Raw genomic sequence first — 19,962 nt, forward strand, 5'->3', positions numbered from 1 at the left:
TCTGGTTTTATGAATTTTTATTTATATCGAAATTAATTTTACATAATAAAATTATTTCCTGTTTTGTTGACCCTGGCGTAGATCCTGAAAACAAAAAGCATCATATAATATGTACACTGTAAAGATTTTATAACTGTGACTTTAAAAAATTTACATTTACTTAGTGATAACCTTATATATAATCTCAGATGTACATTTACTGAAAATATATATAATATCCCGTTGTATATATTTCACTACTAATCAGATTTAGATAATTAAAACTTTCATTGTGCTCCCAAAAAGCTTAAAAGAGTATCGATTAGCAGGATTTGTTCACGGATTTTTATGAATAAACGAACTACAAAATCTTTATAAAGACAATTACCCTTGGGAAGTTACGGACAGGAGGCGTTCTTATACGACGATCCGCCTTGGATCTGTTCCGCACCACTTTAGAGTGAATGGCGCAAGAGACACAATAGTGAAGCTTAGCATACAATTTAGGTAACTGATAAGATTGATAGAAGCTGGCCTCCGTTATGTCCCTGACAGCAGCGGCTTCGACAATATTACGAATGACGAATTTCTTGATGGCTTTGTCCTTGGGAACGCAACGAGCGCAGTTTGTGCAGCGGACTGGATTCACATGGCCGCGACCATGCTTGGCACGTCCACCATTTCTGCGTTTGCAAGTCTGACAAATAAACAAAAACGAATTAGATACATATGGATATAAACAGTGTATCAGAAAAATGATCATAATAATAAACCGTTTGCGACAATGAATCAATTATATGAATTAATTTTGAAATAGAATTGCTCACGATATAATTTTAAAAAATAAAGCTTTTCAGAAAATAAGTTCGAATGTTTTGAATTATTAAAATTTTGTAATATTAATTTTGAAATACTAGACTGCGTTCAGAATCGTCCGGATGCATCTAGATGATGATTCTGAACGCACTACGCAATTTTGATAAAGAAAAAATAAATATTTTCTTTCTTTTCCTCTAAGTTATCGTTCTTTATCTACAAGCAACTAAAAATCACAATTTTGAGTCTGTAATGTTTGTGTCTGTAATGAATGAGCGATATATTAAATATACATATATATACATATTTTTTTAATTTACATATATATTCTACAATCTATACATTAAGTATATAGATATAAATATATACTGTATTATGTAGTATATAGGGTGTTCCATTTAAAACTTCAACACAATTATCTCTCCTAAACTATTCATTAAGATGGAATCTACATGATGCTCGATTTCTTGAATGATAGCATGCATATAGCCACGCTTGCTTTGCTGTATCAATGTATGCTAGAATTCATTCATGTCATGATGTAAGAATATATTCTTACATCATGGTTCATGCATTGAGTGTTACATGTTGCATATACATGATTTTATATTTATTAAGGATTATTTCATAGCTTATTTTTTTGTATGTATCAATCAAAAGAAATAATTGATAGATTTTTCATAGTTTGTCAAACATCAGATTGTATACATCAAAGCAAGCATAGTAGCATGCACGTGTGCATGCATGAGTGCATACTTCAATCATACTTCAATCATCATATCATTCAAGAAATCGAGCAAGAACCGTGTGATTCCACCTTTATTCTAAAAAATGTTTTCTAAAAAGTGGTATTTGCTTTATTTCGAGGACATTTGCTGATAATTACAGATCCTCTCTAGATGAATCTGTGATGTATTCTAAGATTTCAAAATGATCTTTATTTTTTCAAATGAAATTACATTGTTTTTTTATATAATATATATGATTCTTCTACTTACTCTGCATAGAAAAGTATATAAAAGGTAGATATAAAAGGTGTATATAAAAAGTAGATATACCAAAATATCAATAGTTTACGAGATATTTTATACCTTATTCTGGTACCTTAGACTGACATGAAATATTATATATCTCGTAAACTATTAATTTCTTGATAATCTTTACCCCCTACTTTAACCCCTCTAAACCCAGCTTATAATGTACACCAAATTTGAAAACATGTTGAAATTATTTAATTCTCTATCGGCATCATTTGAGATTTGATATACATAATAATGTATATGTTGGAAAAAGTCAAAATTTTAAGATAAATTATTTAAATATTATAAATATTATAAACTACTTATATAAAAGTGCGCATAAAATAAAAAAAATTGAATTTAAAAAATTTGTTTAATATGATTTCAACAAAATCAGGCCTGAATGGATTAATTTCCTTTTATAAACAGAACAATGAGATAAATTAAGTAAAAAATAAGTAATTGTGTTTTCTTTATATCAATTGATTCATTATTCATTCATAAAAATATTAAGACAAATAATAAAAAATTAATAGTTTACGAGATATTTAATATTTCATGTTACATAACATGGAGTCAGAATGAAATATAAAACATCTCATAAACTACTTTTCGAATAATGGCTTCTGAACAAGTCAAATTTGACCGATAAAGGAACATAAAAACCAATATCTCGTATTAATTTATTGGTATCTCTATCTCAACTTTTATATGCAGCATTAGAGGAATCATACTATATAGAAAAAACTATATAATTTCTTTTAAAAAAATTAAGATCGTCTCAATATTTTTGAAATAACAAATAGTTCAACGATTATCAAGAAATTAATAGTTTGAGAGATAATTGCATCCAAAGCTTCAAATGGAACATCCTGTATAACAATGTAAAATCAATATATACAATAAATACATACACTACAAATATACATATATACATATATATATACTTGCATACATACATACATATATACGTACATATGTACATATATATGCACTATCATTTATATCTTAACTTCGAAAACACTTGCGATATTTTCATATTTTTATAAGAAATATCTCAGTGAAAAAAATCGTAGCTTTAAAAATGCATTTTTATAAATTATAAGTAGGAAAGATAGAGCTTTCAATTTGAATTTTATCTTCATGATATTTTGTTCCTAAATTACATAAAATTAAAAATATAGCAAATATTGAAAAAAGTTGATATTTTTTCCAACATATTTGTTATATTTTAAAGCTATATCTGTATGAAACATCATTGGATAAAATTTAATAAACATTTTAAAGTAAACCTCTCAAATTTTAAAATGCTTTCTGGAAAATTGATTAATTTAAAAAATTATTTTTCTCTTAAGAATGCATTTTTACAAATTTCTCTATGATTTTCTTTTTACCGAAATACTTTTCGTAAAATATGAAATATCGAAAGTGTATCGAATTTATAAGTGATATAGTGTATGTTCCATATTGTGTGTGTGTGTGTGTATGTGTGTGTATTAAAATATGAATCTAAAAATTCACTATCCACATTATATATATATCAAGTAATATGGGACATTAGTTAGGATATAACTTCGTCCTAGTCTTCGCCTCGTTGATTTTTACAATAAACCACAAACGTGCTTAGTTAATTCGCGTTTCTAGAATTAAATTAAAAAGTTAAAACTTAACGCTCGTTACATCTTTGAGATAATTAATGTGGCAGCCACATGGCTCACTTTATAGATAAAGTGCAGCTTTAAGCAAAGGATGTCGATCCTCTACGAAATTTGTTATCAAAACGCGACATATATTTGGCCTAAGCGATGACGAAGAAAATTTTGCAAGCCCGAAACGTATGATGCGAGAATTCGGGAGAATTATAAAAATAAACAAAGCTACATTACCATCTTTTTATCAAAAATCTCACAGAAAAGAACCTCAAGCGGAAGTTGCAAACCCCACGTTTATACAATACGAAGTAGAAACGTGACTCTATCCATCGACAAAGCTGGTAGAGCCAGATTAAAGGTATCTTTACATAACAGCGTCAAGCGTCGAACGTCGAGCATTGTGAGCTTCCTATTCGTTAATTTTGATCACGTAACCTGTTTTTAGTGAATAGTAAGTTCACAATGCTCGACGTAAGAAACTTGACGCAAACTTAATGTAAAGGCACCTTAAGCCTAGATCTTCGTACAGCCAACAGCGCTTTGACAAAGAACGCTGATTGGTGAAAAACCTGTTGTAAGGATAAAATTTACCTCTATCACCCATTTTTTACCAATCAACGTTTGATGCTTAGAACATATATAAATGGAAGGAGAATAGGTCGCTGAACGTTAAGCCAAAATCTGTGCAAGAGAGAAAGGTAATAAGAGATAAATGTTTGCAATGCGCATGCGTTTGTTCCTCGTTCCTGCTGTACATCATTGCCCCCTCCATCATCGCTGCTTCTCGATCCTCCACACGCGGTACTTGAACAAGGAACATCGGAACCGACGCATGCAATTGAGAACATTTATCCCTTACTATCTTTCCCTCTCGCACAGATTTTTGCATCAGCGCGAGCCATGGGAAGTATAGGCAATGCCCCTTCCATTTATATATTGGGTCATCTAAAAAGTATCCGCCAAGTATTGATCATCAACACCATCTAGTGACAAAAAACCGCGGATATTTTTTAGATGACCCAATAATATAATTTTATGTTTAAAAATAAAATGTCTGATATTAAATGATATATAATAGTTTATTTTATTCATCCAACTTTGTTTTCCAAATTGTTTGGAAAACAATTAATTTTAATTTCTTATAAAATTTGTTATTTAATCTAATTCTATAATTATTGTTTATGTCCAGTTTTATCCGATTCGATTTTGTTTCCAAAAATGAAATGTTCGGTAATTTACACTTTTGAATCTGGCAACCCTAACTGTTGTCCATATGAGGATCCGAGCTAAAGTAAGAACTATGGTGTAAGAATAATAGTGATTCCATATAAAATCACTGATTTTCCTGAGAAAATTCCGCAGTTGAACAGCAGTTGGTGTATATATATAACCTAACCTAACCTCATAAGCCCCGAGAAAAAATGTTTAATACATAATTATATTGGGTCATCTAAAAAGTATCCGCGGTACTTTGTCACTAGATATATGACCATCAACACACATCTAGTGACAAAAAACCGCGGATACTTTTTAGATGACCCAATATATACATTTAAAAAATTATATATAAATATATGTAATTATATAATATATAATTATATATAAAACATTTTTTCCCGAGACGGTTCAGGAGTAAGATTAAGGTAAGTGACATAATAAATAATTTTATTATTTATTAGTACATTTATTTATACACATGATTGGTAAGACAATTAGGAAGATTGTGAAAGTTGTGGAAGAGGATATATGTTGTAGATTTTAATCATAAAAAGAAATATTTGAACGGCTGTAAATTGGAAAGCTTAGGTATTAGGCCGGATTCACATCTTGACAGAAAAACGGAAAACGGAAAGTAGAAAAGCGAAAGCCAATCGGAACTCGCAGTAGTAATAGATGGTACATTTCGCTTGTCTGTTTCTGTCTTTCAGCGAGTTATGATTGACTTCCGCTTTCCGTTTTTTCATTAAGATGTGAACCCGGTCTTAGAGTCCCTATAATAAAAGTCATGACATGAGGGGGTCGTATGTACGTGACCGAACAAACCTCCGGTTGTAAAAATTATCATTTTAAATCGTTTGTATTTCGTATGAAGAGTTTTGAAGTACAAATAAAAAGATTTGTGAGTCATTCTATTAATTATAATTCTTTTTTGGATCATGTACTTGACTGAAATAATTAACCGGATCTAAATTCAACAATGTTTATATGTTTTATGGAATCGTTTGAAGAGTTTCGTATGAAGAGTTATAAAGTACCATTAAAAACATTTGTGAGTCATCCAGACATTTTTAATTAAATATTGAATTATGTATTTGAAATATAGATATAGGCGCTACGGTCACGGAAATTCCATTAGTTAGATAGATCTCTTTAGTATTTTGATATTTCAGGACGTATTATGGAATTGAGTTCCGATCGGAATTATTTAGTTTTCCTACAGTTTCTTTAAAAAAACACAATAAAAATATAGACAATAGAAATAATTTAATTATTTTGATCGGAATCCATTCTACGTTTTTTGGTTGTTATTCAATCAACAAGATAGATGAGTAATTAATACTGTAAGACAAAATTTTTTGCATCATTCTCTATAATAGACCTCAAATGCTATTGTCATAGGATTTAATTGTATCAGGTTTTGAAACATAATACAAAAATTAGAAATTATCTTATTGTAGGTTTTAACGTCACTCCTTCAAAATATTGTGAAGTGTCTGAACGTAAGTTAAGTTTAATTTTATATATAATTTAATAAAACTGACATCAGATAAAAAAGATATTTGTTGGCGCTTGTCAGTGTTAGTATAGCTCAGCAGGCTGACACCAGCCCATTGGCTTTGCGACGTGATTGCGGCGTGATAGCGACGTGTCGTGTCGCTGATGGGGTCCACCGAAGGGGAGGGCATGCGCGCGACTATGCTGCCTGCGTGTAAACCGCCGCGCTTCTCACAGTTGGTTTTCTAGAAGATTCCGTGTGCGACCTCCTCGCGAATAGCACGTGCACGACTGTGCGCAAGTTTTAATTACTTAACTTTATATTTTATCTTTATAAAAGACGCGAGTATAATTCAAGTATAATAAAAGAGGTCTTATATCAAGGTAGAGTTCATTTTATCTTTTATCACACGCTACCAACACGGACAAGCCACAAGGCAGGAGACACAGACCTCGGATAAAGAGAAAATAGCGCTCCACATAGCGCAACGGGGACACCAAGGTCCTCTCCCTAACATTGGTCCTTCGAACCGGATATTCACAAATTCCGACAGACTTCGGAGTTCGGTGAATTGTCAGATACACAGGTATCGCATACACATGCATATTACATTTTCTATTCTGAGGCCACGTGCAAGCGTATAAGCACACGACAAGTATTCACAAGTCTTATCTCAGGCATATACATTGCGAGGTAAAAAAGTTTTTATTTATTCACAAGAACGCATCATATTCAATAGGCATCGGCATATCGAGGTCTTTGCTTTCGCTCACAAGAGCCGCCATATTGTCGTGCATCACTTTCGCTCACGGGAGCCGCCAAATTGTATGCTATCATTCTCGCTCACAAGAGCGGCCATTTTGTGTTGTTAGAAGATGCTAGATTCGTGCCGACACAGGCGGCCATTTGCATCTTCATAAAACTTTACATTTCATTGACCAGGCTGTCACATTGAAATTTTATAACGGCTTTGCATTGCCACGTAGTCAATATCGCATTACAATTAACGTTTTTTCATAATGGAAACACTTTCATTAGCAGATGCAAAAATTAAGAGAGCTCATACAAAGTCCGCGGTTACACAGTTAAAGACGGTTTATCGACAATTTCGACGTCAACTGCGGATCGCAGCATGGTCTCATTGAGTGTAAGCAAAGATTATCGGAGTTGTAGAATCAATTCGAAGCAGCTCAGTTTTGTATAGAAATTCTTGAAAACGCAAATCTCTCGATCACCGACAAAAGAGTTCTCTATGAACAACATGCGCAACAGCGCGACAATTTTGAAGCCTCTTATTTCCAGTTAATGGCTAGTTATATCGCTCTTATTGAGCGTATGGAAAAAAATGCTTCTCCGTCAACTTCATCAAACTCAAATGGACAAGCGGTGAAATCGAGGGAAACGCGTGTTAAACTGCCTAAAATCGATTTGCCAATTTTTACAGGAGCATATGACGATTGGTATTCCTACAAGGATACCTTTGAACAATTAATTCATTCAAATAAGGATTTAGCGGACATCGAAACATTTCATTACCTGAGGTCTTCCTTAAAGGACGCTGCCTCTGACATAATTAAGTCCATAGAGACTTCACTGCAGCCAATTATCATGAAGCATGGGCGGCGGTCGAGGAACGTTTCGACAATCTGAGATGGGTTGTACAAAAGCATGTTCGCGCTTTGTTCGAAGTACCAGCTGTACGCAAGAAAAATCACAGCATGACTCGCGAATTATTAGACACTTTTCTTAAGCATTTGCGTGCGCTCAAGGCCTTCGGAAGGCCTACTGATTATTGGGATGATTTAATTATTCATCTTATTATTTGTAAGTTGGATGTAGTCACTAGCAAGGCGCGTGGGAATTAAGCATCAAGGGAAAAGAGCTGCCAGATTTAAAGAATTTAATAGAATTCTTGACTCTCCGATGCCAAGCATTGGAATCAGTACATGGCAGATTTCATAATAATGTAACAAGTAATATTACATTAATACATAATAACAATTCAAGGTCCAAAGTCGTCTGTCGCAAATGTCGCTACATCCAATCTTTCTTGTGCTGTTTGCAAGGAAAATCATTCCACATATTATTGTAAAGAATTTCTCAGTTTATCGGTTGAAGATAGAATTAACGCCGCGAAAAAAGTGCATTTATGTTTCAATTGTCTAAGATCGAACACATCAAGCGAAAGCATGTAACTCAAATATGTGTCGAAAATGTAGCAAAAAGCATAACACATTGTTACACATAAGCCATCCGAATAGTTCAGATAGTTCGCAATCAAACACGCAGGTCAAGCAACCAATCCTCCACTCCTCGTCGCCACACAATGTACATCAGGTCATCGTTCGTTAAATATTTTACTGTCTACCGCAATTATCCATATATACGATGCCAATAATCAAATTCATTCATGTCGAGCATTACTTGACAGCGGTTCGTAAATGAATTTTATAAGGAAGGAACTAGCAAATCGCTTGAAGCTCAGGGAGCGACGTATCAGTGTATCAGTATCTTGATGTATCAGTGGCGGGAGTTATGGATGAAGTAATCCACGCTAATAAGGTAGTCAATCTTTGCGTTAAATCACGTTTTAATAGGTTTTCCGAAAAAATGGACTGCATGGTGCTTCCAAAAATAACGCAGCAGTTGCCACAGCACTTCATATCCATGCAAAGTGTGTCGGTTTCAAAACATATAAAACTCCCTAATTTTAACGTACCGGCAAACATTGATATGTTAATCGGGGCCGAGTCCTTCTGGAGGCTCATTTGTGCGGGTCAGATCAAATAATCAACAAATCAGCCGACTTTGCAAAAGACACACTTTGGATGGATTATTTCCGGTATCACACCAAGTGACATAATCGGATCGGTTCCTTCTGTTAATTTTCATTTAACCTCACTCGATGATTTAAGGCTTACATTAAATCGGTTTTGGGAGGTGGAATATGATACCACTCCTAAACCATTTTCTCTCGAAGAAAAGGCCTGAAGAGTCATTCCTGCAAGGCGTAAAGCGAAATTTAGAAGGTCGTTTTATCGTTAAGTTGCCAACAAGGCAAGACAAACTGGATGAATTGGGAGAATCCAAGGACATCGCTCTAAAATGTTTCAAATCGTTGGAGAAGCGGCTCATCGCTCAACCTCGCATGACGAATACAAGAAGTTCATGGATGAATACAGGCTCTTGAATCACATGAAGAAGATGATCAGTAGCACGATGCTAAGCCAAGGCTCTCCAACTTTCTATCTTCCACATCATGCTGTGCAAAATGAAACGAGTTCCACTACCAAGCTCCGGGTGGTATTTGGTGGCTCATGCAAGACCACGACTGGACTATCTTTAAACGACGCATTGAGAGTAGGGCCCACACTACAAGAAGATCCCTTCTCCATTTTGGCCAGATTCCGTGTGCGACCTCCTCGCGAATAGCACACGTGCACGACTGTGCACAAGTTTTAATTACTTAACTTTATATTTTATCTTTATAAAAGACGCGAGTGTAATTCAAGTATAATAAAAGAGGTCTTATATCAAGGTAGAGTTCATTTCATCTTTTATCACACGCTACCAATACCGACACGAACAAACCACAAGGCAGGAGACAGATCTCGGACAAAGAGAAAATAGCGCTCCACATAGAGCAACGGGGACATCAAGGTCCTCTCCCTAACAATATTTTTATATATTAAAGTATATTATCGTAAGTCTGATAAAGGAATTAATTTTTTTATATTAAAAGAAAGGTTTCCTCCAAAATTAGATAATGAACAAAGAAGAATTTTGTTTAATTTTACTAATGATGATTGTCTACATGGAATCGATCATACGGTGACAGTTATGCATTGTGATTATGATGCAGAGATTATTCATATCCTGAATTATTTTCGCATATAAGTAATTTTTAAAAAATATATTTATATCAAGTGAATAAAAATATTTTAGGGTGATCAACAACTTATTTATAGTATGGAAGATTGTGTTAACTTGTGTATTAGAACCCAAACAAATTGTACAGTTGTTAACGCTGGACATTATTATGATCTAAGTCTTTTAACAAGAGCTTCAGAAAAATATGTGATTCCTTTACATATAAAAAATATAGTTCAGACACTTCACAATATTTTGAAGGAGTGACGGTTGAAATCTACAATAAAACAATTTCTAATTTTTATATTATGTTTCAAAACCTGATACAATTAAATTCTATGACAATAACATTTGAGGTCTATTACAGAAAATGATGCAAAGAATTTTGTCTTACAGTGTTAGTTACTCATCCATCTTGTTGATCGAAAACGTATAATGGAATGAATTCAGAATGGATTCCGATCAAAATACAATAATTAAATTATTTCCTACATTTCTATTATATTTTTTAAAGAAACTATAGGAAAACTAAATAATTCCGATCGGAACTCATTCCAAGCAATTTAATACGTACTAGAATATCAAAATATTAGAAAGACTACCTATCGTGTCTAATGGAATTTCCGACTGTAGCGTCTAATATCTATATTTCGGTCAAATACATTTTTAATATTTAATTAAAAATGTCTAGATGATTCACAAAGGTTTTTAATGTACTTCATAACTCATTTAACTTTAATGTATTATACTTTGTTCGAAATACAAACGATTCTATATATAAACTTTGTTGAATTTAGATCCGGTTAATTATTTCGGTCAAGTACATGGTAAGAGTGATTAAAAAGAATGATTAATTGTAATTAATAGAATGACTCACAAACTTTTTTATTTGCACTTCAAAACTCTTCATATGAAATATAAACGATTTAAAATGATGATTTTTACAACCGGAGGTTTTGTTCGGTCACATACATACGAGAGGCCGTACTGCCTCGTGTTTGATCAGATTTCGATCCCTTTAAATGCCGCCTTTTAATTTGCAGATACTTTCGATGTGGTAGTGAATCTGTGAATTGATGAGAGCAACTTCCTAACAGCACAAAGTCGACTCTAAGTCGACTCTGAGTCTTAGCTTCTAGACGTCTGAAAAATGGACGTCCGTAAATCGACTTTAGATGACTTGAAACGTCTTTAAATCATACAATGTCCCACTTTAAAAACGACTGTAAGCCGACTTTAAGTCAACTATTAGGCTGTAGTCCGATTCATGCCCACAACGCTCATGAACATCCTTGTTTAACTATACTTAAACAACAAGGACGAAATGATTCCACATTTAAGCTTTGTGAACGTAAATTGCACTAGATGTTCTAAAGTCGCGTTATTGGAAGGACGTCTGCACAAAATCGACTTACAGTCTAAAGGCCTGACTTAGCAAAGTCAACTTACAATCGACATATTGACGTTTGTGCTATTAGGGCTGTTTCATGGTGTAGAAGGCGTGAAATTGGACTATCAATTGTCAACCATGGTGGAATTGTGCTATTTCTAGCCAGTACCTGGTATCCGGCAATGGCATCCCTCCGGTCTTATGTCACTCTTATCCAGTCGCGACTCTTATTAAGCCGATTCTACAGCCAATCTGAAGCTTGCATTTTAAAATCAATGCTTCATATTGACTATCGCAACAAACTTGGGATTGGCTTGCAAATAATGTAGAACCGGCTTTAGGTGTCAGATTATTATGCTCTCTAGTGTTACGTGTCTGAACTATCTCAATTTCGTTACAGTTTTTCTAGACAAAAATGGGCGAGTGGAATCACTTATTATTCTTACACCGTGATAAGAACTCATTCCTAAGATCTAGTTCACGGTTAACTCTTAACTGAGGTTCAACTAGTTTCTCATATCTTTTCAATTCTAGAATTGGAAAGAGACTATAGGTTTGTTTTCTGTTCCTGAACGAGGATTACACTAGAATTGAACTGAATTGAACTAGTGTAATCCAGAACTGACGAATGTAAATATGCAAGGAATAAAAAAATGATTTTAATGCACAATAAAAACGTCTGACGTCTCATATTGTTTACATAGAAATATTAGATTTGTGTGATGAAAATGAATACAATTCCATTAAAAAAAATTCTGAATTAAAGATAATAATGACACACAATTTATAGGTTTTATAGGTAGGCTTGCTATTATTTATATATATATTTATCATTTTATTACTCATAAATTCTCGGATAATTATTTAGAAAACGCCTTTCACCTTCAATTTTAATAAAATTATACTTATTTGTCGCATTTTGGCATGAAACGAAAGAATCTGATAGTAAAATGTCATGCCTAAGCCCGTAAACCGAGATATTAAGCGTTAAAGTTGACGATATTGTAATTAGGAAATCCGTTACACTGACTTAATGCAACGCTATGTATATGTATTTTATCTGTATTTATTTAGAATCATTACTTCACCTCCGATTTTAATGAAATTAGGCTCATTTGATGCATTTTTATTCAAAATAAAAGCCTATTCTGTTCTTGCTATATGCGAAAAGTTGTAAACTCCTAAAAAACAATGAAAAGACGATTTGAATATTAATAAACAGATATTAATATATCGCTGTAGAAGCAAGTTAGTAAAAAGATTTATGCACATGTAGTCATTGTAAACAATTGACGACAACAGAAAAAAATATCAGGGCACTCATCTCGATCCCAGGTCTGTTCTCTCCTCCAAGTTGATAGACTTCCGTTCTGCCACTGAGCCACACAGCTCTGATATTGATATTTCTGTTGTGTGTATATCTAGTGAATTTCTTACACTATAAAGCATGAAAATGTAATTTCAGCACATGCTTTCATCGCGATATTTTGTAGCTGAGAAATTTTTTAACTTCAATAGTCGTCAATTTCAATGCTTAATATCTCGGTTCGCCAGAATAAGCATAACATTTTATTGCCAGATTCTTTCATTTCGTGCAAAAACGCGCCGAATGAGCATAATTTCACTGAAATTGAAAATGAAGGGTGTCTTCTAAATATTTACTAATTCTCGCACTATTTGTACAAAGTCTGTTTTCTGTGATTAAACCGGTAATGCGATGTCGTGGTAATTATTCTCATACAGGAATGTTCGTGCGCATGCGTAAGCTGCCGTTACAGTTTCATATTGACTGTTTTCACATCATATCGGCGATACACATGCGCACAAATATTCCCGTGTGGAAAAAATTCCTACGACAGCGCATAACTGGGCTGAACTAATGTACACTACAGACTCGTAATCAAAGACTGGCCATAAGAATTTCGTCAAATTTCTTCGAGCGAGAGGAGTATAGATTATCTCACTCTTTCACATGACAATTTTCATAAAAAAAGAGGGGGTAATGTTGGTAGCAACAAAAACCCTTGAGGCACCATAGTTTTATTTTCTACGGATTCGTAACATTTATTATAATAATCCGTTAGTTTGCGCCGATCGTGGCCGATCGAGTGTAAAAGTAGTGTAATACATGATAATTCGTGAACTGTTCGTGAACGGCTGTCATCGCTGAGATTTCATATTTTGACAATTATATGTATCAAGAGGTTAATAACGTCTTTGAGATTACTCAGATAAGTTTCATTAAGTATTTTCATTATATCTATAACCTTTATTCTTAATATTTCATAAAAAATCAATACTTTGTGTTATATATTGGGTCATCTAAAAAGCATCCGCGGTTTTTTGTCGCTAGATGTGTGTTGATGGTCATATATCTAGTGACAAAGTACCGCGGATACTTTTTAGATGATCCAATATTTTATTTTTAGTTATTGGTTTTCGGTCTAACATTATCAATGGTGTTAAATTGTGCACAGAACAGAAGGGATTGAAAAGAAAGGAAAATTAAAGGGAAAGAGGAAAAAGAAGAAAGGAAAAAAAAAAGAGATATGGAAGGAAGCATAATCTAAATCTGAATCAGTGGATAATCACTGACAGCAGTCCTAAGGATGCCATTGATAATGACAATCAATTTGTCATAATACAATTGTAATACAATTGTATTTTAGATTTCAACGGAGCACATAAAAGCATCCAAAATGGAAGGATAAAAATATTTTTTATATTTTGTTGTTCAGATAATAAGCTTGATTATCAATCTTAGTATTTGAAACACAAAATACAAAATATTTTACAAAATTATTTGTGCTCTTTGAAATATTATAAATACAAAATACTTTCATGTGCTCCATTGAAATACATAATATAAAATACAACTATGTTACGAAAATACTGTTTTTCAAATAAAAGTATTTCAAATACACCCTTTATAGGTCTTACATTAATTGTAACAGCTTATACTCGTATATGAAGGATCTTTAACAGATGTCAAAAATAAAGACTTTTCACAAAAATAAAGACATGACAGATGCAGATATTGTATATACAATAAGATCAAAAGAAAATCATCTGCTGCTCCTGCTGTTGCTGCAGCTCCTGCTGCTCCTGCGATTGCTGCAGTTCCTGCTGCTGCTGCTGCTGCTGCGGTTGCTGCAGTTGCTGTTCTTGCAGATAATGCTGCAATTACAGTATTTGCTGAGGTTGCAACTGTAATCTCGATTCCAGCTGCTGCAATTGCAGCATCACCTGTGGCAGCGATGCTCATTGCAGTCTTTTTTTTCCTAATAAAATAGATAAATATTATACGCATGAAGTGCATGATGTATCGTTATACTCTTCATATATATATATATATATATATATATATATATATATATATATATAATATATATATAAGAAGAAAAGATTTTTTTGTAAATAATTATAAAAATTTTTTTAAATAATATATAAGTCCTATAGTTTTCGATTTGCCTTTCTATTTAAAAAAAAAAGTTATTTCACTTAAAATGCCATAAAAAATTATCGGTATTATAATTTATGTGGGTACATTAATACAAGAGGCTTAACTCAAATAATTTATGAAAATCTCTTTTTCAACTATCAGCTCTTGAATTAATGTGCCCACATAAATTATAATACCGATAATTTTTTATGGCATTTTAAGTGAAATAACTTTTTTTTTTAAATAGAAAGGCAAGTTGAAAACTATAGGACTTATATATTATTTTAAAAAATTTTTATAATTATTTACAAAAAAATCTTTTAAGAAAACTCGGTGATGTCACAACACACAAAGTTGAGTATGAATAATTGTCTATAAATCTTAAATGTAAATGCTGACAGTTGCGATCGTAAAAAGTGAGTTGAAAATGTGAAATGAAATCTAAGATTTTGTTAAAATTATATATTTCTGGTAATTTACGAGAAATCTCAGCCATCTAGCAATCCTAATTATAGTATACAATTTTCATTTATATTAATATTTATAATAAATATACAACAATACAGACTTATTATTAGAGATGCATGGCATCTTAAAATTACCGCAAACTGGATATCGGATATCTGAGAAGGCAATTTTTTCAAGTCGGATATCCTACATTTTCCGGATATCCGACAGGATACCGAGAAAGTGTTTTCTAAGAAAAAGGTTATAGAGAAAAAAATTATAATTTTACAACAATATATAAGATATTATAGCATTATAAATATGTAATATGCATACTTGTTTCTAGAAACATTTGTATAAGAAAAAAATCAACAATTTAATGATATCTAATTTCGGATACATTCTCGGATACTAATGATATCCAACTATCCGGTCGTATAGTAAAAAAGTGTCGGATAATATCGGATATTTTCTACTTATTATCAAAGTAGTTTCGATATTTAATATTACGTTAAAATAATAAATTGTTTGCACTAACCTTCCATCACGTCATCGTCTTCTTTCGTTTACTTCGTGCAGCTCCTTCACGCGGTGTATGCATGTATGTATGAGTCGCGTTCGCGAACTAATAAATAAGCATCCAGGTTTTGCCGCAACGATGCGCTATATATTATTGTTGATTTTTGCTCACATGGTTGTAAGCAGTATATCGTCACATCATTTTCAATATTAGCTATAATATTGAAGGTAAGATGGAATTTCACATAATATATATATACACACACACAAATATACATTGCATATTTAAATATTTAGTTATATATTTAATTTATATATTTAGTTAACATAGTAATATACAGACATGTGTGACGAATTAATGTAACGAATTAATTTAATAAAGACTAAAAAACGTAAGCGAAGTTTTTCAGAAGCTTAGCTTACAGACGAAAGATACAAATTTTGAATACGCGAAGTATCATCTGATAGTAGTATGTATTACTGCAATGTGTGCAATAAAAATTATTCATGCGATTTAATACATGTTTTGTGACATGCGAATTCTGTGTGTCATAAAAATATTCTTGAAAAGAATACATTGTCCATTAATGACGATACTTCAATTCATTCATCGTCTATTAACAATACTTCAATTAAAAAATGTAACAATACATCAATATTTAAAAAGAAATGGTTATATTTTGAGCAGTTCAAATGAAGCGCCACATGATGAAAACTTATATTATTGTTTAATCTGTGAAGAGTATCTTACTGTCCCAAACATATGTAAACAAATGTAAAAGTTCTTGTTATAGTGCTCGGCAGCATTTCGTCATGCTTGCGCTTCTCCGCGCTGCTTCCCATCATTCACGATTTCTCACAGTTCGTGACGCGTATCGTCAGTGGTTGTCGCATAAATTTCATGCTCGCATTAAGGAGATGCTGGAGCTGGAGCGAAGGCTGAAGTTAATCAAGGTCGATATTACAGGTTTTTATTTCCAATGTTGTGGGAATATGTGACTCAATGGATAAGTCAGAGTTCTTTTGACAAGCCCACGCTTGTCGTGTGATGTGATAAAGAAAATTATAATCGAGACTTAATTTGTAAATATAATATTTATTTCACGAATACAATTTTATATGACCATACAGGACGAACACCTTTATTGATCTCTTAATATAATACTTCTTTTTTTTTATTTTTTTACGCTACTAGGCAACTCGTTACCAACACAATCTTTAAGCTTACTACGCTCGCTGCGCTAGTGAGGCATTAAGAATTCCTCACAATGTATAAGATGCTTACGCCCTCTGAGTTAATATGATCATGCAGAAAATACGATCGATTAATTATCGATATTTTTATTCCGTTTCCTACATTACCATCTTAGCAGGGACGTGTATTAGGTTCGATTTCACAAATGTAAAATTTATTTTGGAAAATTTTCCAATTTTAGAATTGAGAAAAAAATAAACCGTAATTGAAGTTAATCTTATAGAATCGGACCTTAGAAATACAGTTGTATTATGTACACATGCAGTGTAGGTCGTGTTCCAATATATATCACCAGTATTAAAAATCTATATTATACATAAAGTACAGTTTTTAACTTTAATAGCTATATCGATACAAAGCCGTAGTAGCACTTTTTCCTTACATCCAATGTCATTTTAAGTAATAATAATATAATATCAATAAATGAATACGACATTGCACATACATAATGTAATTCTTTTTCATGAATATCCATATATATATATATATATATATATAAAATGAGTATATCTGTACACATAAAATGAGAATTTATCAGAGAATTCGTAATTTGATTATGTTTTTAAGATGTTACGTCTGATCATTTGTGTTTGATTCTCGTTAGCTTTAATTTATGTTAGTTGTATGTACTAGATGGTGTTGATGGTCAATACCATCTAGTGACAAAAAACCGCGGATATTTTTTAGATGACCCAATATATTCTGATATTGAAAATATAAAAGCATATATCACTAATATCTGTATATTTGACTATAAAAAAACATCTCTTTTTATTTTTTCAACGTAGAAAAAAGAAGATCAGTACACCTTTTTGTTACACGTAACAAAAAGAGATGAAGTAGCTACACACGTACGTGAATATGAATTAGAAATATATTTTATGTTTTGTAATGTGAGTACATCATAATGCACATAAAATATAATTCTATTATTCACTAATGTGTCTATATTATATCTGCATGAAAAGCTAAGTATGAGCTAAGTATGATATAACTTCTATCTCTTTTTTATGGGCCTTCTACAATAAGCCATTAGTTATAAATCAGAAGTCAGAAGCTAAAAATTGATCAATCACAGTCAATTTTTCTGATTTCTTATTTATGGCTGATTTATGGTTTATAATTATAAAAGGCCCATTAAAAATAATAAAAAGAGATGGAATAGCTACATATGTATGTGCAATGTATTTACGTACTGACAATACATGTTACATCCTAAGTTAAAATGATATTGAGAATAAAGGAAAAAGTGCTATTACATTATATGTATATACATCTATTTCAAATACATGGTTACATCCGAAGATTATATCTAATTCACAGTCAGAATGTATTTAGTAAAAATATACTTATTGTAACTTGCTGTTAGTCAACATACACATTGACCTATAAGTGTATACATTTGCTAAAACATTTTGCTTCGAATATGATATACTTATATATATTTCATAAACGTACAGCATCGTACGAAAATTATGCATGTGACTATTGACTGTATAATGTATGTTATATATATATGTATAACGTATATATTATATAGGGTGTCCAAAAAGATCCCGGATTTAGGAGCTGAACATAAAGGTGACTATAACTATAATCGTAAAGGAATGTGAATTATACTTGTATCGGCATGCATAGTACGCCAAAATATAATATGTTGACCTATGATTCACGTTCTCTTCTATGATTGAATTACGGTCATTCTTGTGCTATAAGGCCATTACATAAGATTAGAAAAAATGTTTCAGACAAAAGTTATAAGGTTTCAAAGAAGCTGTTTACTGATATTCAGTCTTTTTTTTCTTCATTAGTTTCTTTGTTTCCATCATGTTAGCTTTTGATTCCATCATGACAATGCTATTCACATTTCTTTAATTGTTAGACGCAAAATTCTACAAGTTGATTCCGTAATTGTATTTCACCAAATTTGATAATCGAATGTCTCTGCCAATAAATTAAAAATAGTCAGTCCACGATGAAGGCCTCTGACATTTGTCTATAACTAGTCAAAGCACGATTTATAACTGTGGCATTTTGTTATAGCTAGCCAGCTCACGATTAACGCCTCTGACAGTAAATTAAAAATAGTCAGCCCACGATGAACGCCTCTGACATTTGTCTACAACTAGCCAAAGCACGATTTACGGCTGTAGCATTTTGTTATAGCTAGCCAGCTCATGATTAACGCCTCTGACAGTAAATTAAAAATAGTCAGCCTACGATGAACGCCTCTGACATTGGATCTAATTAAACAAAGCGCACATTATTGTTATAACTATATCACTTGTATGATAAATAAAAGTGATATTTTCACGAATGACATAAAGATGCTAACCTTTTCCATGCTGGTTTTATAGAGTGCCTTCCAACAAGAAACACACATCACAATAAGCAATCTTGACCTTCTAGAGTGCCTTCCAACAAGAGACACAGTGTGACACGGTGCATCATTACAATCTTGTTCGCCAATACAAGAATGAGATACTGTATTGTACTAAGTCGCTTAGAAAGCACCCATAACCTTCTCTTACCAAAGGCAGACAATATTCTGCTACTACATTTTTTTCTATTTTGTGAACACAAAACATTATATAAATACACACACACACACACACATACATATATATGATTGTATGTAAAACACTACTACACTACACTGAATTGACACTACACTGAGTTCTGTTGCGCGGCAACGATACTGTAAACGCGGGTCATACTGGTTACAGCTGATTGACTCGTATAACGCCGTTGTTTTCTAACACATACAGCGTCACGCAAAACGATATACATATGTATGCATATATATATAATATATATTATATATATATATATATATATATATATATATACATACATA

General features: G+C 32.4%; 2 protein-coding genes and 3 long non-coding RNA genes across 6 annotated transcripts in view; 1 reads left to right on the forward strand and 4 right to left on the reverse strand.

Moving 5' to 3' along the window:
• On the reverse strand, positions 1-3,858 carry RpS26 (ribosomal protein S26). Its single transcript, XM_011068029.2, has 3 exons — positions 3,701-3,858; positions 368-676; positions 1-84 (listed from the first exon to the last, which is right to left on the reverse strand). Exons 1-3 carry the CDS (start codon positions 3,701-3,703, stop codon positions 52-54), a joined length of 345 nt encoding a protein of 114 aa, XP_011066331.1. The 5' UTR covers positions 3,704-3,858; the 3' UTR covers positions 1-51.
• The window catches only part of LOC147907924 (uncharacterized), a 112,639-nt gene that overhangs the window by 61,605 nt on the left and 31,072 nt on the right, over positions 1-19,962 (reverse strand). The window lies entirely within an intron of this gene.
• Positions 6,402-9,719, forward strand: LOC147907929 (uncharacterized). Its single transcript, XM_087411786.1, has 2 exons — positions 6,402-6,875; positions 7,627-9,719. The coding sequence occupies exon 2, from the start codon at positions 9,288-9,290 to the stop codon at positions 9,612-9,614; it is 327 nt and encodes a 108-aa protein (XP_087267912.1). The 5' UTR covers positions 6,402-6,875; positions 7,627-9,287; the 3' UTR covers positions 9,615-9,719.
• On the reverse strand, positions 9,950-13,464 carry LOC147907930 (uncharacterized). The gene is made up of 2 exons (XR_015546883.1): positions 11,502-13,464; positions 9,950-11,195 (listed from the first exon to the last, which is right to left on the reverse strand). It is a non-coding gene; the product is annotated as an uncharacterized LOC147907930 (long non-coding RNA).
• On the reverse strand, positions 13,467-19,874 carry LOC147907931 (uncharacterized). Of its 2 annotated transcripts, XR_015546882.1 has the most exons (4): positions 19,441-19,871; positions 16,602-19,348; positions 15,870-16,064; positions 13,467-14,723 (listed from the first exon to the last, which is right to left on the reverse strand). It is a non-coding gene; the product is annotated as an uncharacterized LOC147907931 (long non-coding RNA). The 2 variants fall into 2 exon arrangements; XR_015546881.1 differs by having other exon boundaries at positions 15,870-19,348; positions 19,441-19,874.

The sequence above is a fragment of the Acromyrmex echinatior genome, chromosome 12 (genome assembly GCF_024713525.1).
Source record: "Acromyrmex echinatior isolate Ae372 chromosome 12, ASM2471352v2, whole genome shotgun sequence".
Taxonomy (NCBI): domain Eukaryota; kingdom Metazoa; phylum Arthropoda; class Insecta; order Hymenoptera; family Formicidae; genus Acromyrmex; species Acromyrmex echinatior.